General features: G+C 41.0%; 1 protein-coding gene across 1 annotated transcript in view; it reads left to right on the forward strand.

Moving 5' to 3' along the window:
* The window catches only part of SNAP47 (synaptosomal-associated protein, 47kDa), a 58,280-nt gene that overhangs the window by 14,598 nt on the left and 20,575 nt on the right, over nt 1-23,107 (forward strand). The window contains exons 2-3 of the mRNA XM_006893912.1: nt 5,634-6,121; nt 18,731-18,855. Of these exons, the coding sequence (XP_006893974.1) occupies nt 5,634-6,121; nt 18,731-18,855 (613 nt within the window). The remainder of the gene's footprint in view (nt 1-5,633; nt 6,122-18,730; nt 18,856-23,107) is intronic.

Raw genomic sequence — 23,107 nt, forward strand, 5'->3', positions numbered from 1 at the left:
TTCTTTTCAGAATGACTTTGTGCTAGGGCACTCTTAGCCAGACTGACCATAGGAGAAAGCAGAGTCTTCTCAGGTATTTTATGAGCATGAATCTGGCCCTAAGAATCAATGAAGCTTTTGAATCCTTTGCTAGAGTGCTGTTGCATGTCCTACTTTTCTACAGAAGCTTTTCCTGGTTTCTACATCCAGTGTCTGTTGTATGGCTCAGTCTCATACTTTTTTGTCACAGACAGAGGCAATTAAAAGTTTTGAGATACTATCTGCAGCTTTCCCTTCCCTCCACCCCCAATAAGTAAGTTTTGACATAGGTCAAACAGTGACAAGGTTCTTGGGATAGTCCTTCAGGCAACTTCAGACAAGTTAGAACAAACACACAAAATAACTTATGAATTAGAGCTGGCTTTTCCCTACAGAGCCAGGGACTTGAGACCCTCTTTGGGAATGCAAGCTATCCCAGCTTTAAGACAGATTGTCACCACGCCAGGTAAGGAGTATGGCATGAACATGTAGAAAACCAAAACTTACCTATGTAATTTTTTTTAAATAGATTTTTTTGTTATTAGAGCAGTTTTATTTAGGTTTGTAAAAATTTATGTGGAAAGCACAGAGTTCCATAAACCTCTACATATTACCCTTGCATTTTACTTTCTTACTATTTTAATTCCACATTTGCTTATTGCTGTAAACTTTTGGTGTTCAGAGTTCTAACAGTTGATTCTGCCAGTTTCTGCTTGGGTGTTCTGTTTTGTTTTGCATGTGTGTTTCTTTGGGACATGGGTGCTTGCTCTTGCTTATACCATGCTGACATCACTCTGTCATTACATATTTTTTTACATGAAAATGTTCATTTATGATTTATATAATTTAAGTTTTATATTTCCATCTCTTTAGTAAGGCATTCTGGTGACCTAGTGGGTAAGGAACTGCACTGCCAATCCAAAGGTAGGCATTTCAAATCCGCCAGCTGCTCTGAGGGAGAAAGATGGACAGTCTCCCCCATTATGATTTACAGCCTCTGAAAACCTGCTAGAGGGTCAGCTATGGGTTGGTTCTGACTCAATGCAATGATCACAATCATCATCTCTTTAGTGATAGTCCCTATTTGGTAAGTTGTTGTTACCATGCTTTTCCTTTAATTTTTGTTGTTGTTGTTGTTGTGTACCATCAAGTTGGGACCAACACATAGCTGACCCTCCAGTGGGTTTCTAGAGGCAGTAAATTGAATGGGAAAGGATTGCCTATTCTTCCATGGAGTATCTAACTGGTGGATTTGAACCACGTGCCTTGGGGATTACAGTACAGCTTCTTCTTTTTCTTTTTTTTAAAAAAAAATTTAAATTTATTTATTTATTGTAAAAAGCATGTGTGGGGATCTAAGGGAGTAAGGGGTGGGAGCAGAAGGGTGAGAATGGGTAGGGATGAAATCACAGGGTTGTATAATTTGGTGAGTGGAGGGAGTGGGTAAAGGAAATGAAAAAGATCTGGCAGGGGCTGGAAAAGACAGGGCATAGTCCACTGGTGATTTTTTCCTCCAACAATGAGTTTGTCTTTTTTATTTGTGGGTTTCCCATTTGGGAATAGGGGTGCAGATTCTCTGGCTGCTCTGTGCTAAACAGGGGCATTGGGATGAAGGGGAAGTGGAGCCCACTTTAACACTTTGCTGGTGGTTTTAATTGAAACTGCATGCCGTCTTGTTCCGTTAGAAGATATTTTCATGACATTTTCTGCTCTCTGGACTGTAAGGTGTTTGCCTGGGTGAGTCCAGTGGGAGTGGCTGGTTGAACTTTGAGGTTCTCTTTGCCTTCACTTCCTTATCTGACAGTTATATTTCCCTTTTGTCTCTGGAACTGGGCTCAGGGTTCAGGTTTGGGAACAAGACTCAGTAGGACCTCTCCAAAGTACTGAAGAGCAATGGTGTCTCTCTGGAGACTAAGGTACATCTGATACAGGCCATGGTCTTTGCAGTCACTTGTTATGCATCAGAGAGTTGGACAATGACTAGGGAGAATAGAAGGAGAATTGATGCCTTTGAGCTGTGGTGCTGGAGAAGAGTATTGAGGGTACCATGGACTGCTAAGAAAACAAACAGGTTCATCCTGGAGAGGGTTAAACCAGGCTGCTCCTTGGAGGCAAGGATTCTGAGGCTTCGTCTGACACACTTTGGACATGTTGTAAGGAGGGACTGGTCCTTGGAGAGGGACATCATGCTTGGTAGGGGGGAGGACAGGGCAGGAGGAGAAGGCCCTCTATGAGGTGGATTGATTCAGTGACTGGGGTAATCAGGATGAGGGTGTCAGAGACAGTGCGATTGGCACAGGACAGAGCAGAGTTTAGGGCTGTTGTACATAGGGTCTCTTGAGTCGCAAGCGACTCGATGGCATATAACAACAACATAGGAAAGGGAGCAAACCTAGAGAGAACAAACTTGTGACTTACAAAGACAAGGACTTTGGAGGTGTTACTTACAGGTGTACTGGAGGAGGAGATGGAGGAAAGTGGCTTAGATAAAGTGCCTTATAGACACCAGACGACACTCCACAGGGACCAGGTGGCCCTCCCCTGCCAGTTGGCTCTCCCCAGGGACTGGGCAGCACTCCCAGGGGCTAGAGGGCTCTCCTTTACCAAAACTCTTCTGAAGTCCTGACCTTGTACCCTACTGGGGCTCATGGATGGGGATAGCACTTCTTGCTCTAGCACCACCATAATGGCTCCCTTTCTCTCCACCAAGTAGTCTAATTGTAGGTGTTATTACTTACCCCTTCCGCAAGGTTGAAAAAATAATAAAGGCAGTAGAACAAAGACTCAAACTAAGGTTGTCTTAAGGCAGGCTGTGAGGCGGCAAGCTCCATGCAGGTTGGCCATCGGCCATCTTTCGTCTTCCTCTGCAAGCAAAATCTTGCTGAAGATCATTTTCAGTATATGGCCAGAAGAGTACACTCGGGCTGTGTGTAGGGTACTTCTGCACGGCCAGCTGTGTGGACAGTACAACTTCTTAACCACTAGACCACCAGAACTCCCTTTTCCTTTAATTAAAAGTTTCTTTTAATGTTTTAGACATCTTTTACAGTAACTTCTTTGAGGTATTAAGTTCAACATCTAAGTCCCTTCAAGAATAGATTCTATTGACTGGGCTTATTCCTGTGTATAACGCACATTTTCCTGTTTCTTTGCATACCTCATGTGTTTTTGCTGAAAAACATTCATTTTTAATAATATACTGCAACAGCTTTGGATTCTCATTGCCCCAGGGCAATGATGGTGGTTATGTTTGTTTGTTATAGTGACTTGCCTGCAATAATTCTCTGAAATCACATTTCTCCTTTGGTGTGAAATGTCTGATTTCTCTACTTAGCTTGAGAGAGAGAGAGAGAGAGAGAATGAGAATGAGGTGGGTGTGTGTATGCGTGCGCGTGTGTAAGTGAAACTAGACTCGTTACTCGCTTGCACTTTCTCTCTTTCTGTGTGGTATATATACATTAGTTGCTGTCGGGTAGACTTCAACTCTCATAGCAACCCAGTGTATATGTAACAGATCAAAACCTTGCCTGATACTTAGCAATCCTTACATCTCCATTGTGCTTAAGCCTGTGGTTGAAATCATTGTGCCAGTCTACCTTGTTAAGGGTCTTTTTCTCTGTTATGGATTGAATTATGTACCCCCAAAATGCATGTGTGTAATTATATAATGTGGAAGCTATGTAATGATCCCCTGTGATCTGATAAACCAAGTAGTTGTATGAGGATTAAGGGTGGAAAACAGTACTGTATAATTCCATCACAACCCTAATCAGAAAATAAAGTAAGTTCCCCTAGGGTTTGAGTAATACCTATTATCTCACTAGAAAGGAGACCTCAGTATCACCCAGAAATAATCACCAAGAGTGTTTCTTTTTAAGCTCCTTGATGTTAGAGAAGGCCAGAACACAGGGAGATCAGTCTCCAAGGAATGCCAAACCTATAGATGCTGAAGGAAACAAAGGCTTTCATTCACAACTAGCATGTAACATGGAAAGAAGGTTCTTACCCCAGAACTAGCACCCTGGATTTGGACTTCTAACCTCCTCAACTATAAGACAGTCAGTTAGTCATTGTCATGGAGCTGGAAACAACTTGTAGCTGATCATTGTAGCAGGTTTTCGGAGGCTGTAAATAACATGGGAGAAAGTGTCCATCTTTCTCCCAAGGACCAACTGGCAGATTCAAACCAAATGTCTTGGATTGACTGTGCAAATCGACCCACTCAGCTACCAGAGTAGAACAATAAATTTCTATTTGTTAAGACCATCCATTTGCAGTATCTCTCTTGTTGCAGCATTAGTTAACTAAGACATTCTCCTTCACTAACCCTCTACTTTTCTAAAGATGATGTCCTTTTCCCAAAACTGGACCATCCTCATAAGTCAAAGTCTCACCATCCTTGCCTCTAAGGAGCCCCTTACTGCACTTCTTTTATGCACACATATACTTGCATGTTGCTTGTTGTTGTTACATGCTGTTGAGTCACTTGCAATTCATGAAAACTCTATGCACAGCAGCTCTGAACCCTATCCTATCTTGAGCCAATCTCACTGTCTCTGAGACCCCTGCCACATTACCCCAGTTACTATGTCAGTCCATATGTTCAGGTATTTATTACTTAGTGTCCACTTGAGGAGCATCTAACTACATATATTTCTGAGTTCCTGTAAGGTGGTTGGTGTTTTTTTTTTTTTTTAGAAAAAGCAGCTCCCCTTTAATTTATTGTTTTTCTTTAATTGTTTTTAAAAGGAATGAATAGAAAAATGATGGTACATTCACACAATGGAATATTATACAACACTGAAAAACAATGAACTTGTAAAACACTACACAACATGGAGGAGTCTGGAGGATATTATGCTGAGTGAAATTCCTCGGTCACAAAAGGACAAATCCTGCATAACATTGCTGTTCTAAAATAGGACAGATGGACAGGGTGTTGGGGAGAGAATAGTAAAAGAATAGATAGATAATGAATACTGCATTAGAACAGATAAGGGAAAGAACTATCTGAAAGGAATAAATGATTGCAGGGTGGAGATAAGAAAATGTTCAACAATGAAAAAAATATTATTTTAGAAAAATAAAGACTGGAAACCTGCAGTGACTGAGCAGCACACCTCTAGACATATCCCAGTACCTCTTCCTTCCTTCCTTCACCTATTCCTTCTTCTCGGCTTCATTTACTTATCTGGCTTCTCTGCCAGTGCAGCCTTTCACCTCTCACTGCAGGACAGTGCCTGCTTGTGGCTTCTCTTTTTCCTTTACACTCACAGTGGTAGTCTTTCCAACAGGCGTGACTGTGGTGACAGCTGGACATGGTCAGTTGCCTTTAGATCATGCAGTGTTTATACAAAGTCCAGCTTGGAAATGACTCGTTTTTGACCCTCCAGTGGGTTTTTTGAGGTTATAAATCCTACAGGAAGTGATTGCCCATCTTTCCCTGAAAAGCAGCTGGTGGATTTGAACCACCAGACAAGTACCATCTTTAAGTTAACACCACAGCTTCCTATGGATTATGTCAGTGAAGTTCGATATCATGGTATAGGGCTTTATAAAGGTGAAAGTTTTAAAAATATTGATCCAAATTTTCTGTGTTTTGTTTGCCATTTTAGATTACTGACAGAACTGGAGTCTCCTTCTTGGTGGCCTTTTAGTTCCAAGTTATGGAAGACATCAGAAACAAAGCCCAAGGAAAGTGCCTCAACACCTAGCTCTGAGGCTTTTGGAAAAGAAGGGATCATTATCAAAATTCCTGCTATTATTTCCCAAAGAACAGAGTCTCATGTTAAACCAGGAAAGCTTATTGTCCTTGTTTCTGGCTTGGAAGTCCATGACTCAAATTCTTTGCTTATGCACAGATTTGAAAGAGATGATGTAGATGATATTAAAGTTCACACGCCTTATGAAGTTAGTATACGCCAGAGATTTATTGGGAAGCCAGACATAGCTTATCGCTTGATATCTGCCAAAATGCCAGAAGTTATCCCAATTTTAGAAGTACAGTTCAGCAAGAAGATTGAGTTTTTAGAAGATGCCTTGATGCTCAGAAGCACTAAAGCCTCTTCCCCAGCAGAAAAGGGCTTTTCAGCCTGGCATACAGGTGAGTAATCAATAAAACAGTCTAGTGCACTTACCTCTAAAATTACAGCCAAGCTCAATACACTAATGGTAAGTAGTATATATGACCTAAAGCAACGCCTGGCCTGAAATAAAAATAATTTCAAATATTTTTTTCTTTATCTTTGGCATTAGTAAATATCAAATTGCTGACATTTATCACATATTTGATAACTATGGAGCTTTCCACATAGGTTGTAAATGGCATTGGTGAATCCTCCAGAACAAAAGAAAGCTCCAGATGTTCTTACCTAATTTTCTCTCATCTCTTTAATCATCTTGATTTGAAAATCAACATTTTAGGGTCTTGTCTCCCCCGTGGAGCGTCAGTGGGCGTCTTCTCTCTGCTTACTTTGTTGGACTTGTATTTCTTTCTTACCCTTACTGAGACCCTTTGCATTTCCCTTGGTATTTAATATGTGTCTTTCCAGCCAATCTTGTAGGTATCTGTGCCTTAATATCCTTAAGGTATTGTGCCATGAAACCAACCTCTTGATTTCTCTGGCAATGTTGAATGGACATCATTTTTTTGCATGTTTCTCTGTAGTGTGTGTGGGAGGTTAGCTGCTTGTGATTCCAAGCCAAAGTTGTGGGTGATGATATATATAGTTAAAATATGTCTACTGTGGTAAGAAACTGCATTGCAATCCCGAAAGCACAAGATTCAAATCCACCAGCTGCTCCGTCGGAGAAGGATGGGCAGTCTCCTCCTGTGTGATTAACTGCTTCTGGAAACCTAGAGAGTCAGCTATGGGTCGATTTCAACTTGATCATGCTTAACAACAGCAACAACTGTATTTTTGATGAGATGGTTCTAGGTCCCAGTTGCCTCTCTAGCAGTCAACAAAACCCCTTTTCTGTCAAGTTGATTCCTGTTCGTAACAACCCTGTGGGACAGAATAGAACTACTCCTTAGAACTTCAAAGGCTGCAGTCTTTGCTGAAGCACATGGCTTCATCTTTCTTCTGTAGAGTGGTTGGTGAATTTGAACTACCAACCTTTGACATAGAAACTTAGTGCTTAACTTCTGTGCCATCATTAGAGCTTCAGTAGTGCTTGAAAACACAATATTATCTGACTTGGTTTTTCAATTTCTGTAGGTGTTTGTACTATCTTAATACTATTTTACTTCGCTTGCTTATGAGTAAAACATCTAAATATTTCCTTTTTGGGTTTTTTTTCTTTGTCCTCCTAAGTTTTATACTGGGGATGCCAATTCTGTTTGTTTTTCATTGCTACCCTCCCACACACAATTGTCAAGAGTTTCTCATTCTAAGTAGCTATTCCTTGGTGACTTTGTTATTGTTGTATTCTATTGAGTCAGTTCTAACTCACAGGAACCTTGGATGACAGAGTAGAGCTCTCCTGTAGGGTTTCCGAGCCTGTCATCTTCAGGGTAGCAGGTCTCAGGTCTTTCCTCAGGAGATCAGTTCAGAGTCAGTGTCAGGGTCAGAATTGCCATTCTTTTTGTCAGTTAGCAGCTGAGAGCTTAACCATTATACCACTAGGGAGCTTTTATTGACTTCAGAGTCTGTAACTACTTCTAAACTGTTAGCTTCCATTATGTAAATTGTTAATTGTGGTCAAAGTCACCATATTTTTCCTTAAATTTGTCGTAGATTCTTAGAATCATAAAGCCATAAAATACTCTTAATTCATTTTACTAATTTTCTTTATTAACATTACTGGTGCTCTTATTTTGTCAGTGATTTTTTTTTTTTTACCCCAAAAAGTAGTATTCTTATTAGCCATGATGACAAGCTGTCTGTTAAAGCAGAAATATGTTTGTTATTATTCCACTTCCATCTTGTCTTTTTTTTAAACATAATTAATTTTAGTTTCAATGTATTTCTATAATATCAGTTTCAATATATTTCCATAATATCAGTTTCAATATATTTCCATAAGATATAAACTTTTAAAAATTTTTATTGTTATTATTACTAATTTTAATGAAAATTTACAGAGACTTTGGATTTCCGTTCATTCATTGTCACACTTTTCTCTCTGCCCACCCCTCCCCTCCAGTTTGTTCTTCTCTTTGAAAAGTAAAAGAAAAATTCTTTCATTGTTAATATAATCCCTCCCCCCAAGTTCACTCCACTATGCAGCCTTTGTTCTGGACTCCTATCATGACAATAATACCTAATCATATATCCCTTTTAAATAGTTCTCTCATCTGTTTCAATGCAGTATGCATAACTTATCCCATCTTTCTCAGTCTCCCCCCAACCCTGATGTCAGTCCTTTTTAATAACAGTGGCACTATGCAGTATTTATCCTTTAGTGACTGAGATATTTCACTCAGCATAATGTCCTCCAGGGTCATCCATTTTGAATATGTTTTAATTATTATTCTAGATGGCTTCAAGCTTCTAAAAGAACTATACTTGACAATGGTTTTGATCTTAGTAATATCAGAATGTTGGAAATATTTTTTAAAAGTAATTTAAAAATTTATAGATTTTTGTGTGATCTCTAACTCAAAGCAAAATTTAGACCCATAGAAGGGCTGAGCCAGGTGGGTGTGCCAACCAACTTAGAGTGTTATTAGCAGTGATATAAAGACACTGATCCTTTAGTGTCATTTAGGGCCATTTGCCAAGTACATTCTGTGAAATATCCACCCTTAGTTTCAAATCAAAATCTGAATCATTCTCACAAGTTGCCATATCCCTCCTGTCAGCGGCCTTAGCAGCATGAGTCAGGAACCCACACTTGTGAGGTAGGTACGCTGTATTACCAACCATTTATTTGTTGAGTTGAAACATCCTGAGAATTCACCATGTGCTACCACCAGAAAGGTTGGGTTTTCATTCATTCATTGATGCATATTTCCGCCTACCCTTTTCCCCCAGTTCACCCTGTAGTGTACTTCTTGTTCTAGATTGTTAATTGTCATATATATAAAGCATAACCACATATTCCTTTCCTTCATCTATTCCGGTGTGAAAATACAGTTCTTTAAACAAAACAGACATTACAACCTTTGTTCTTATGGAGCTTATGGCTAATATTTATGGATCCAAGAACACTTGATTGTGCTTATGCAAACCCTATTCTTGGACCAGGGAGCGGTAGTGAGAACAGAGCAGAGAAACACTGCATGGTTCAAAATCAGAAAATGTTCTGTCTCCATACCTTTTCAGTCTATATGCAGAATTGATCATTTGGGTGTTTGGAATTTATGAGGAGGAATGTGGCATCAGGATTGGAGGAAGACTCATCAATAACCTGCAGTGTGTGGATGACACAGCCTTTCTTGCTGAAACTGAGAAGGACCGGAAGTGCTTGGTGCAGGTCAAGGGCTATAATCTTCAGTATGAATTGAAGTTCAACATCAAGAAGACAAAGATTCTCACCACTGAACCAATAGACAGCACCATGATGGATGGAGAAGAAATTGAGATGATTAATAATTTTAGCTTCCTTGAATCTACAATCAACACTCTTGGCACCAGCAGTTAGGAAATCAAAAGAATACTTACTTGCGGTGTTTGTTGTTGTTGTTGTTAAGTGTCATCGACTTACAGGCGACTCATAGCGACCCTATAAAGGAGAGTCCTCAACGCTTGTGTGTCTTTCATCCTCTCTCCAGGTTCATGGGGTTTCTGGAGGCAAGCTATTATGGAAGTGGATGCCACCCCTGCTTCCAAGCTTGTTTTAATCGGGGAGCTTCACCCCACACTCTCCGCATTGGTTTACCAACCATTAACACATAAAATCTATAAAGAAATTTCTTGCAAGGAATTGGTTTGTGTGATTATGAGTGCTGGGTAGCCAAGTGTGAATTCCCTGGAAATGCAGTTAGCTGGCTATGAGAAACTTAGGCTGGGGCTGAAGCTACTCTATACAGGTGGAATTTCTCTCTCAAGGCAACCTCAGTTCTGGTCCTAAAGTCTCTCAGTTGATTGAATCATGCAAAACCAAATTACTGAGGATAATCTCCCTGGCTTAAAGTCAGTTAATTACAAGATGAATTTCTGATTGAATACCCAGGCACAATATTTTTGGGGTAATAACTGAGCATCACAGTGTGTCCATTGAATGAGTTGAACCATACATACCTGGAATGACCAATGCCTTGACAGAACTGCAGGAGTGGTCGTGAATCTGGACTGAACAGGATGCACCTCTATCAACTATGCCATGCTTGAGGGAAGAGGACACTCAGGTACACACTTTCAGCAAAGTGATTATAAATTTGGAAGAAGCAAACATGCTGAGAGTTTCCTATTTAAAAAAAAGTATTTAATTTGCTATAACTGATTTTGTTTTACATTGATCAACAAACAATCCTCTTGGTAGCAGCAGTTGGAATTCAGAAGACACTTAAGTGGCCTAGAGGTAAGAAGCTGCATTGCAATGCAGATGGTATGCGGTTCGAATCCACAAGCTGTTGTGCAAGAGAAGGATGGGCAATCTCCTCTTGTGTGCTTATCTGTCTCTGAAAACCCTCTGGAGAGTCTCCTGTGGGTTGGTTTCGACTCAGTGGTACCCAACAACAACAGTGCATTGAGAAAGTCTGCAGTTCGAGATCTCTCTAAAATACTGACAAGCAATGATCGAGTCTTCAAGTCAGTTTGAAGACTAAGGTGTGCTTGATCCCGACCATGGTCTCTTTAATCACTTGCTGTGCATCTGAGAGCTAGATAGTGAATAAGGATGACAAGGATTGGTGACTTTGAACCTGGCTTTGGAGAAGAGTACTGACTCTTCTATGACTGCTGAAAGAACAGACAGATGTGTCTTGGAGAAAGTGCAGCTGTAGTGCCCTTTGGAAGCAAAGATGATGAAACTTCATCTCATATACTTTGGGTATGTTGCTAGAAGAGACTGTTCCTTTGAGAGAGAGATAGCATGCTTGGAAAGGTGGAGGATGGCATAGGAGAGAAAGACCCCCAGTGAGATGGATTGACAGAGTGACTGCAACAGTGGGCGTGAGTGTATTCTGATGATGAGGATGGCACAGGATAGGACAGAATTTAGTTCTGTTGTTAATAGGGTCACTGTTAGTCATATTTGTTGGCACCTAACAACAGCACAACAACAAACATGTACAAATTCCGCTTCCAGAATGTAGTAGTCCTCAGTGTTACTCTTTTCATTTCTATTATGTTGGAGTTAGAGCATACAGAACATTTTCTTTACAAGAATCACCATTCCTTTCTGGTTGGAAGTTTTACAGAAGCAGTGGAGGTGGCAGCCATGGCTTTTTGATACTTCACAGAAATTTTCGTTTTTTAGAGTAGTAAGGGGAGCACTTGTGACTTCATGGTAAGAAATCACATTTAGAATAATGCAAGGGAACTCTCGTGGCTTCACAGTAAGGAGTTGCATTGCCAACCCAAAACCACACATTTGAAATGCACCAGCTGCTTTGCTGGGTAAAGATGGGTAGTTTTCTCCCATGCTATTTACTGCCTCTACAGAGCCGCTGAAGGGTCAGTTACAGGTGGCTTGGATGCAACAACATGGAACAACAGTGTAATACATGGCCACAAGATGGCAGTCTAATAATACTTAGCCAGTATTTGCCTCAATCAGTTTCTAGTTGGTGTATGTTAACATACTTTTTAAAAGAAGCTTTTCGTAGATCTACTGTAATTAAGTACAATGTAGAGTGCTAAAATACTGAAGGCACTGAAGCCTGTTGAGTGCTTAGGAATGGTTCAGTCTAGCTATACAGGGGTACTGCTGCTCAGCTTGCCAGAAGGTAAAAGGCTGACTTTGGAGAACATGATTGCCAGGCACCAGGGACAAAGGAGAACATCTGGGCTGTGTGGACACCTCCCAGTCTCCCACACATCCCCCTGACAGAAGTAGTGCCAGGAAACCTTGTCCACCACCACCTCTGCCAAGTCTCCATGACTGAAGAGCACCTGTGGACACTGGTCACCTCCCTGTCACACTGTAAATACACAAGAGGAATTAGGGGATTTTTTTTTCAAACGGAAAGGAGGTTTAGAAAAGGCCTAAATCAAGTTTGGATTCTGGCTCTGCCAAATACTGGGCTAGCTGGGTGAATCACTCAAAGCACCCCCTCATCTTGAGCCTTGGTTTTCTTTTCTGTAAAATGTTTGTGCCCAAGTCACTGAGGTTCCCTTCCCATCCATAAACCTCTATGATTCCATCAAAAGCCCAGCCTCTCCACCTTCTATGTTCTCTCACACTCTGTACCATTTCCGTATTTTACCATATGCCCAAAGATATTTTGGAACCTGATCCTCCCACCGTCTGACTGCATTATTAAAAAGTTCTGCTTTGTGTGTAGTCCAGTATGTTCTTGTCTCTGGGTTTATCCCCAGGTAACCAGTGTCACCATTTCTTTTAATAAATACTTAAGTCTTTATTATGAATATGTACATTTCTCATGAAGATAGTCCACTTTAACAGTAAAGTAATGCCAAATCCCAAATCTGACTGCTAAGGGAGAGAGGAAGGGAGGGAGAGGGAGAGGAGGAAGCAGGAGGGGGAAGGGGAGGGAGAGAGGGTGGGAGGGGGGGAGAGAGGAAGGGAGAGAGAGAGGGAGAGGGAGAGAGGTTGGGTGGAGAGTGAAGGAAAGGTACACGATTGCTAATTGCTGGTTTTCCGTGTACCATTTTGAAAATAACCTTTTTTAATGTTAAAATATTTTCAGGTTTATTAAAAAAAAACACAACAAAACACAAAACCTGAAGAAATTACAGAGTTCTCATGCCATCCCCACCCAGTTTCTCCCATTGTTAACACTACACATTAATGTAGTATATTGTTACAACTCATGAACAATTGCTATGTTATTAACTGAAGCCTATACTTTATTCGGATTTTCTATGTTTTTACTTAGAATGAATATCCGCTTTCTGTTACAGGATCTTATCCAAGACCCTGCACTCTACTTTGTTAGTATTCATATCACTTTGGGCTCCTCTGGTCTATGAGTTTCTCAGGCTTCCTTCCCTCGGAGTTTGGGGAATACTAGTCAGGTGTTTTGTAGACTGTTCCTTAATTAAGAGCTGCCTGATTTTTTTTTCCATAATTATGCTGGGCTTGTGAATTTGGGGAGAAAGATCCAAAGGGACCCTTCTTAAATAGCATCTTTACAGGATTTTGTTTATTGATTTTTATCTTAATTTTTTGGTTTCTGTCACTTTCTCAGGAAATACTAAATAATTCCAATCATTTACTTTAGAAAAAAGTCACTCCCTTTTGGAAATTAAAAAAAATTTTGGAAAGCTAAAATCTTCACCATGAGCAACATCCTAATAAATGGCAAGAAAAGATTGAAGTTGTCAAGGATTTAATTTCACTTGTATCCACACTCAACACCCATGGAAGGAGCAGTCAAAAAAGCAAAAGAAATATTGCATTGGGCAAACCTGCTGTCGAGAACCTCTTTAAAATGCTAAAGAGCAAAGATGCCCATAAGGTATGCCCGACCCAGGGCATGGTATTTTAATTTAATTCAAATGTATGTGAAATTTCTAAGATACCAGTTGACATGTTCCAAAGAACAGATGCAGCCCTGGACCGGATCACCAGTCTGTGCCAAAATTTGTAAAATGAAATAAATTCATTATTTGTTGCCATTACAAAGAAAGGTGATCCAACAGAATGTGGAAATTATTGAACAATATCATTAAAGTCACTTGCATGCAGAGTATTGTTGCATATCATCTGAAAATGGTTACAACAGAACATTGGTAGAGAACTGGGATTGCCAGAAGTTAAGGCTGGGTATAGAGGAGGCCTTGATACCAGGAGTATTACTGATAATGTCAAGCAGAAAATAACCGAAGGATGAGCACTTGTATTTAATTGACTATGCAAAGGTATTTGACTGTGTGGATCATAGCACACTATAGTTAACTGTGAGAAGAATGGAAATCCCAGAACACTTAATTATGCTTATACAAAAACTATACTTAGATGCATAGTGGACAGAAAGTGATGCTACCAAGCCAAAGGTGGGTGACTTTAATCCATGGCCTTCAGGCCTATTTTTGTTTTTAGTCAAACATTCTTCTAGGTCATATATGCCTGGTCTGTCCACTTGCTGTACAGAGGTCACTCGTGGTCGCTGTGAAGCTGAACACTGTGACACTGATGTGTAAAATGCAAGAATGTTTACCCATGGCGGACAGTGTTTGGTGGAGCTCGCCGATTAAAATAAGCTTGGAAGTAGGAGTGGCATCCACTTCTGAAATAGCTTGCCTCTGGAACCCCTATGAACCTGGAGAAAGGATGAAAGTTATACAGATGTTCAAGTCTTTCATTCATAGGGTTGCTATGGGTTGCCTACGACTCGATGGCAGAACAACAACAATGTGAATTTTAGACAGTGAATAAAGAACAAAAAAGAATTGATGCCTTTAAACTGTGGTGTTGGTGAAGAGTACTTGATATATTATCAAGGACTGCCAAAAGAATAAACAAATACATCTGTGTTGGAAGAAGTACAACCAGGGTACTCCTTAGGCTAAGATGGTGAGACTTTCTCACAGACTATGGACATGTTGTCAGGAGGGGCCAGTCCTTGGAAAAAGCCTTCATGCTTGGACAAGTCAAGCAAAGGAGAAGACCTTCAACAAGTTGAATTGACACAGTGACTCCAACAATGAGCTTAAGCACAGCAGAGATTGTGAGGGACGATGGTGCAGGACCTGGAAAGATATTAATCTTTTGTATGTAGGATCACCATGCCTTGGAGTTGACTCAGGCACCGAACAACACGTTTGAGCCTCCTGATCCCTTGGAAAGGCTTTGATGAGTGAGATTTGAGCAGCGTTTGCTCTAGCAGGTTTGGGTTTGTAAGCCTCTGTCTTTTTCAGAGAGCTGCAAGCTGCTCTGACCACTTTCTACCCTCTATAACTCTTCACTTTGTGTTGAGCATGAAATGTGGGAATTTTGTGTTTGATATTTTTTTTTAAATTTTATAGTGGTTTGCTTACAAAGTTCATATAGATTGTGTTTCACACTATTCTTCATGTAATTTGTTATTTTTTTAAAAAGCACCTTCCTACCTCAGCTTTAGTTTTAGTTCCCAAGAAAACCTGCCTCTAGCTAGAAGAGACATTCCTTGTTTGACAGATGAGGACTTTGAGGCCCAGGACAAAGGACAGATATTTGCTCTCAAAGCTGTGAGCCAGGTTTGGGTCAGCCCTTCTGCTTGCTAGATGAGGTGGTGGTCGTGTTGGACTGCACCTTCACTAAAGGTGAGGCTGCCGGTTCTGCACACCAGGTAAACTGTCATTTCGTGGTACCAGTCTGTGTCCCTGGGAATGCTTGGAAGGCCTGCACGAGTCAGAGACTGCCTCTGCCCAACCTCCTCCTGGCCTGCTCTGGATTCCCAGAAAATGAGATCATCCCAAATTCTCTCTCTGCTTGAACAACTTATGCTTATTTTGTTTAACTGAGATTATATTTTATTTAAGAGCAGAGGGAAAAAAAACCCCACAATCCTATACTGAATCAAAGTAGAGTTTTCAGAAGGTATTTTAAAAATTGAAATAACTAAATTGGTCCATTCAGTTATCAACATTGGGTACTAAAAGTGGAGGAAATACTGTAAATTTAAGTGGAATCCCAGGTGACTCTATGCTTGTTTTGAAAGGGAAAAAACAAAACCTCTGACTTAATATATTTGCTTGTTTTTTTAAAAAAGAAAAATCCAGGAAGAAAAATAATCGTCTATTTTGATTTTCTGGTGGTTAAAATCTAATGTAGTAAAAAAAAAAAAGTAAGACTGAAAAATCTAAGAATAGTATCTCTATAAATAATAAAGCTTTAGGTATTGAAATAAAAATTATAATTAAAATATAGTGTAGATAATTACAAATCAGATATGGGATTTGTGCTTAATAAGCTCATATTGTAGGTTAGGAAATGCTGAAAAGAAATAATAATAAGATAATAAATTGACATACAAAGGTATGAGAGATGGAAGGACAACCCACCCAGTGGTAAATGAAGTTGTATAGGATAGTATGTAGTTAATTTCCAAGCCAGGCTTGGCATGCAGGGAAGTTCTGTCATCTTTCTCATCCAAGAGAAGGAGACATGGTTGAAGGAACAGAAGTATGAAGGACAGCACAGCCAGGACAATGGGTGCCCTGATGTCCAAACAGGTCAGGGGGCAGAAAGAAAGATGGGGACTGGTTGCAGAGCCCTGGAGGCCGGCGGAGGGAAGGCACGGGAATCACTAGGAATCAGTTGTCCATATTTTGTTCATGTGGACATGTTATGCTTCCTCAATTAGCCCTTCCTTTGAGCTAATAACTTTCCTCTGCTTTTGTTGTGGCTCTTCCAGCTTTTCCTCTTGACAGTGTTCTGTTGCTGACAGTTTTAGAAAAGTGCTTTTCGTTATCTAACATTTTAGTTCATGGTATTTTGTACCATTTAAGGCCAGTATTGTGAGTTAGATGCTTATGGAAAGTTTTTGTGCTATTTAATAAACCCTTTTGATGTAGGATGGAGTGTTAGTAATTATCTAGAACATTAGTATTTGCAAACAGGCTAGAGAGAGAGGGAAAAAAAAACCCAGATTCATTGTAATCAGATTTTTAAAAATGTATTTAAGAACACATTGGGGAAGACAACATCTAGATGTGTGATACATACGAAGGGTTTTGTTTTCAGATATCTAACACGGGATGAAATGGATTGATACAGTGACTGGGGCAATGGGAGTAGATGTGTCCCGAGTCAGTGAGACTGGACAAGGCAGGGCAGGCTTCAGAGCTGTTGCACACAGAGTCACTATGAGTTGTAGGCAACTTAACGGCACATTACAACAACAAGCTACATTCAAGAGTGCACTGGTTTTGTGTAAAGCAAATTCCTTACATTGGGTCACAGTTTAAAAGCATGAAGGCTGTTCTAGTACAGAGTCCCCTTCCCAGGAGAGACAGTGGCTGTGAGCCACACTCCTTCAGCCCAGGAGACCCCTTGCACTCAGGCAGGCTGGACCCCAGCATTTCAATTCCACCCAGTTCTTGTCCACTTACTTTTCCCATGTAGCCTCCATTCATTGGGATAAAGCCAGAGAAAAGTGTCAGTCAGGTGCACTCAGGGAATATTAATGTTTAAGAGTTATCTGAAAAGGTTTCATTGTTTCTCTGTCTACTTAGGGGTGGCTCCTCTTTTCCTTTGAGAAGACAGGGTGGTGGAGTGAGGACCTTGGGAGGCTCATCGTTTTGACCCCTACCCTTTAGACCCAGTAACAGCCTTTTTCTAGATGTATTTCCTTTTCTTTTTTGATATTGTTTAGCAGCTATTTCCAAGTTGCTATATTTTAGCTTGCTATGAAGAAAGGCATTGGCAATTGAACCTTTTATGTAGCTCTCCTTTGGCTTAAAGGACTCTAAGAAGGACATTTGAGGTCATTTGTCCCAGTCTACTCATCCTACAGAAGCCAGAGGAGGAACCTCGGAGGAGAAGGTCCTGGAGCCCACATTGTTGGCCCTCAGCCCTGTCCTTCCTGCTTCTATTTCCCAACATCCTAATAAATCAGTATGGTTAGTACTGAATAGCTGGAGCGCTCTGTACTGTGGAGCAAAGCCAGTGGTAGACTTTAATTGATACCCTTATCTGAGTCAGGAGGTGCCCAGTGTTCCTCTTTAAATAAAGGACAGGTGGCACACTGAATGAGGCTGCCAGGACCACACGTGTTGAGCATGGGGTGCACTGTTTATTGCCAGGCACCCATCTGCTCTTCAGGGACATTTCCCACCTCATGGATGTTCTGGGAGCCCCATGGTTAGTGAGCAGCGTGGAAGTCCTGAGAAAACAGTTTTCCCTCCGAGCAAAGGCCTGACCACAGTGCAGCACGCTGACTCACCTCCACCGCAGCGCCACTACTCATCCATGTGGCTGCACTTGGCACCAGTGAGCGAGGCCACTTCCTGTAGCCTCAGGAACCTCAGCCTTCTGGAGGAAAGCGCAGCTTTTGCTGAAGTTTCCCTGTAATGTGTTTTATGTACATTTCATTAAGATTCAGTGGTGCTTATGTGCTATCTGCACAAATTTTCTGTCTTTTCTCAGAAAACAAACTATTTGAAAAAGAGCCCTTTTCCCCCCGAGAACTGATGATAAAATTAGATAGTGAGCGCTGACGATATTGCACACACTGAGAAATATGGGGAGTAGTCAGCATGAGGTGAGAGACTAGCCCTGACATCAGCAGCAGGCAGGCTTCCTTCCTCGCTGACAGGCGATGATAACCCACGTTCTAGGGAGCTCTGGTGGTGTGGTCTGTAGTGAGTTGTGCTGCTAACCCAAAGAGCTCATGTTTACCTGGTGATTCAGAACCACCGACGACTCAACGTGAGAAAATCGGATTGTCTCCTCCCGTTATGATTTATAGTCTCGGGAACTCAGTAGAGGGTCTGTGTGAGTTGGAACCAACCCAACAGCAGTGAATGTTTCCCGTCCATGCAGGTCAAGATTTATACAGACCAACGACACATACATGAGAACACTTTGTTAGGTGACACGAGCTGTGAAATGCTAAACTGTCACTCCCTGCATAGTTTTGAAGGCTCCTGCATCTGTGCATTCTTTGTATCTACCAGAAGATGTCAGTATGTGACTGTTTGCCTCTCTCTTTCAGCATCTGGGCTGATGGACCGCGTGATGCACTGTGAGCCCTCCCCAGGAAGCCAAGAAGGAGGGCAGACCCAGCTGCAGATGAGTGAGCAGTTCCTTTCCAAGGAAGAAGCCCAAGAGCTGAGACAGGTGACGTCCATTCACGGTGCCATGCCAGTGCTGATGTGGCTTTTCTGTCCTCCCCTTGCAGCAACTCCTTTCTGTCTCCTGCTTGAAAACAAACCCTCCATTTATTTAGGTTTGCCTCTCACCTCACCCTGGCTGCTAGAATGCCTGCTAGGAGTGCTGTGTTCCCTATAGCTGGAAAAAGGAGAGAACAGGCAGTGTGACCCATACTGAGTGTGCGAGCTGCAGAGCGAACCTGGATGCTGTGTCTGTGCACACGGAGCACACCAGTAGGCGGGCCACCTCCACCCTTTCCACACGCATGTTCAAGTCCTTAGTACAGGGTTCCTACAGACGCTTAGCACTTTTTGCTTAGAAAATGAACATGTGAACGCTATTTTTACGTATATCCTTCTAACCTGTTTCCTATTTTGTTGCTGTACAGTCCAATGGCTTTTTTCTTTTTTTTCCCTTCAAAAATATATTTTTTGAAGCTAATAGCTAGGTGTCATATAATTTTATTTGTAAATATTTTATTATGTATCTCTAAAAGATAATTGTTAACAATGGAACACAGCAATAGCCAAAAAAACATATTCCAAAAAAACCACCATTCTACTTTTGCCTTTAAAAAACCAAACATACAAGTAATACCTTGATATCATCACATATTAAATGAATATTCCGATTTCTCCAGTCACATTCCTCCCTCTCTCTCACCGCCCCAATCCTGGGGTCTAATAATGTTGCTATACTACTGTTGGTTAAAATATCTTTTAATCTACAGATCCATCACTAAGTCCTTTTCTTTTTCCCCCCTTGCAATGGATGTGTTGAAAAATATAAAGTGTCTTCTGTTGGCATTCTCAGTGCGAGCCTCCCTGCCTCTGTGCTCATGGCACAGCCAAAGTGTGCTCTCCTCTGTTCCCTGTTCAAGGGACGTGTCTGTCGGGACACTCGGCAGGACTCAGGCTCCTATGTGGAGAGAATGCCTTCAGAGGTGGTTCTGCATCTTTCATCACATGGAATGCAAAGACTGTATACCTTTTAAACCTGTTTTTAAAAAATGATTCTTATTACATGTGTCTGTATAAGCAAACATTCCTTTGAGCTCAAGCCTTTCTTTTTTTGGGGGGAAAAATAGTTGTAATTTTGTGTTAAGATATTTTAAATATGCATTATTTGTCACTTCCCCTCCCCACCACCACCCCTGGCCTTGTTTAGTCACTTTTAGTCATGACAGAAAAAAAAAACCCAACCTAGAAGTTGCAACTAGTTAATCCTGTAGGTTACTAAGCACTTCTTTTTTATATGCTCATTGACTCCAAAATATGTGGTGCAGCTCTTGTTGACATTGGCATTTTTGAGGAATCCCTGGACAGTACAAACAGTAATGTACTCAGCTGCTAACAGAATGGTTGATAGTTCAAGTCTACCCAAAAGTGCTTCAGGATAAAGTCCTGGCAGTTTGCTTCCAAAAAACCAGCCATTGAAAACCCTGTGGAAGATAGAAACAATAGTAGACCTCAATGGATGATTGACCCAGGAAGGGGAGGGGGAAGGAGCAGAGGTGAACTAATGGATGGATAGGTTGAAGGGAAAGGGTGAGCATACTAATGTTCCATAAGACGAGGTAAATAATGGCATGGCACAATTGGATTGACTCATTATAAGGCAAAGTTTATATAAGTGACTGAAAACCAATTAAAAAAAATAAGCCCTGTGGAGCATAGTTCTGCTCTGGTACACACAGTGCTCTGTACACCTGTAAGAACTCTTAGAGGCCCGTAGCGTTAACTGCTGGGATCTGAGAACCTTCTACTCCTATCCTCATATGAAAATATTTTTCAATTCAGTATCCTACAGAGTTACCTTTAGGTTGAAATAAGAACAAAACTTTTTTCATAGAAAGTTAAGCATTTCTTTTTTTCCCTGTTTATAAGAGCACCCATTTCTAATCTCACATCATAACTTATATAGATCAGAAGTTGTAGTAGGCTCAGCTGGGCTCTTACCAGATTGAAATCAAGCTGTCACCTAAGGTGCGTTCCTGTCTAAAGGATTTGGGGAAGAATCCACGTCTATATCCATTCAGAGTTTTATCAGAATAAGTTTTGTTGGAATGTAGCACTGACTTTCTTATTGAAGTTGTCAAGAGAGGGAGGGGAGACTCCCTCTCAGCTCCTGAAGACTGCTGTTAGGACCTTTACAAGTAGTCCCTGGAATCCTCAAAAACAGCAGCAGCTTAGTGAGTCCTCACATTTAAAAAAAAAATTATGTGTGTTTTAGGTTCAAGTCTACACAGCAAATTGGGCTCTCACTTAATTTTTATGTAGATTGTGCTGTGATATTAGGTGCATTTTTCATAATGTGTGGGCATTTTAATTTTCATTCTGTTTGTTGTGTTTCTGTTGATCTAGCTTCCCTGCTTCTCCTTACCTTCTCATCTTTGTTTTTGGATAAATGTTGACTCATTTTATTTACCTGTTAATTTTGGTTGAGGCCCTATAGATTAAGTGAGGCTTTCAATTTCCATACATCCATTCTCCATAACTGTGTATAAGGTGTCCTCCGTCTCCTAAAAGGCATTAAGGAGGAAATAGTGAAATGTTAGGATGAATATACAAATAACTGTGAGTAAAACTAGACTCCTCAATGACTCTCGACTGCTATCTTCCCCTGTGAGAGCATGATACCTGCTGTCATTGACAAGTATACTGTGAGTCCTCTGGTATTTGATGCTGAGACTAAGACCACCATGAGAGTGAGACAGGGATTGCATCCTCCCTAGGAAGTAATATTAATAATTGATCTCTGAATAGTAGATCTGAGAAGAGATCTGAGGAGAAGGGGGACTAATGGAGGGGTAATTCAGGGCATTATTAGTCATCTGTTTTATCTTTCTTCCTTGTAGGAAGAACTTAGTTTCATAAAAGGTTGTCTTTTTGAGGTAAAAACACACGTTTTCATAATTAGAGATGAGTTCTTAGTGGACACTTGAAACTCAGGCATAGATAGGAATGAGTTAAATTTCTGAGGAAAACAAAAATGCAAGAGAATCCTCCTCCATTCTGCTGTGGTTTTTGTGGCAAATGCTATTAAAGTCATTACGTTGAAACGAGATGTCTCCACAACTTTAAATTGAACTGGGAGTGTTAAGTGAGAAGATTTGCCATGATTTCACCAGGGACACCCATGTTTAGTGTAGTGTGCTGTGGTCTTCTGGGCTGAGCCTTAGGACTGGGCTTTGGGTACACAGAATGCAGGCGGAACTCCTGTGGGCTGCGGTCGGGCCATGTCTGCTGCAGTGCTGTGCTGTATGCTGTCACTGGATGTGGGGAAGGAGGCTGGGAGAGGAATCAGATTCGCTGGAATGGGTTTGGCAGAGTCCCTTGAATCATGTCTATGTCTGATGTGTTAAACTCTTCCTGCCTTAGAATTGTTGCCTTTTCTTTTCTGAGTCTTGTAGATAACCACATATTCGATGCAGAGCTGGAAAAGAGAAAAGTGGCGTTTGGCCTTTCCCTAAGGGAGTTTCCATTTTTTGAAAAGCGTCTGCAGAACTTTCTTACTTCCATTTCTCTGCCTTGTCCTGCATATGGTGTTTCCTCATCCAGCCTCCTCCTTTAACTGAAAGGGCACTTGGGTGGGAAAATGGTTTGGCCTATTCTAGTGGTTTATCAGACGTGGACGGAAGGACTAAGAAAGCTTCCAGAACCACATAGCACAGTCTTTGACGTCAGTTGTAAAAAAACTCTGTAAGAATCTAGCAACAATCTAGAAGCCATGAAAATCTACCTTATTCCATTATTTTGTGACATAAAAGCACATAGTGGTTTGTGCATTAAGTGTGTATGAGCTCATAGGGAATTTTTAGGTCATATGCATAGTTCTTTTTTACCTTTTTATTTGATTACCCCAGGGCACTTCATTTGGCTACTGTATGCTCTATAAACAAGAAATACAAACATTTTTTTAAATGGAAATTATTTGTTTAGTTCAATCAAAGTTAGTTTGCTGGAAAAATCAGGAAGTTAGTTGATATATATTGTGGTTGTGGTTGTTGCTATTGTGCTGTTAAGTCTCCTGCAACTCATAATGACCCTAGGTACAGCAGCTCTGAAGCCTGCCCTGTCCTGAGCCAGTCTCACTGACTTCAACACACCTACCCCTATTCCCCGTTACTGTATCAGTTCATATCATCTGGAGTCTTCCTCTCCTGAGCTGTCCCTCCACTCTTTTAAGCATGGTGTCCTTCTCCAAGGACTGGTCCCTC

The sequence above is a fragment of the Elephantulus edwardii genome, unplaced genomic scaffold (genome assembly GCF_000299155.1).
Source record: "Elephantulus edwardii isolate Elephantulus edwardi_28Jun2011 unplaced genomic scaffold, EleEdw1.0 scaffold00133, whole genome shotgun sequence".
Lineage (NCBI taxonomy): Eukaryota > Metazoa > Chordata > Mammalia > Macroscelidea > Macroscelididae > Elephantulus > Elephantulus edwardii.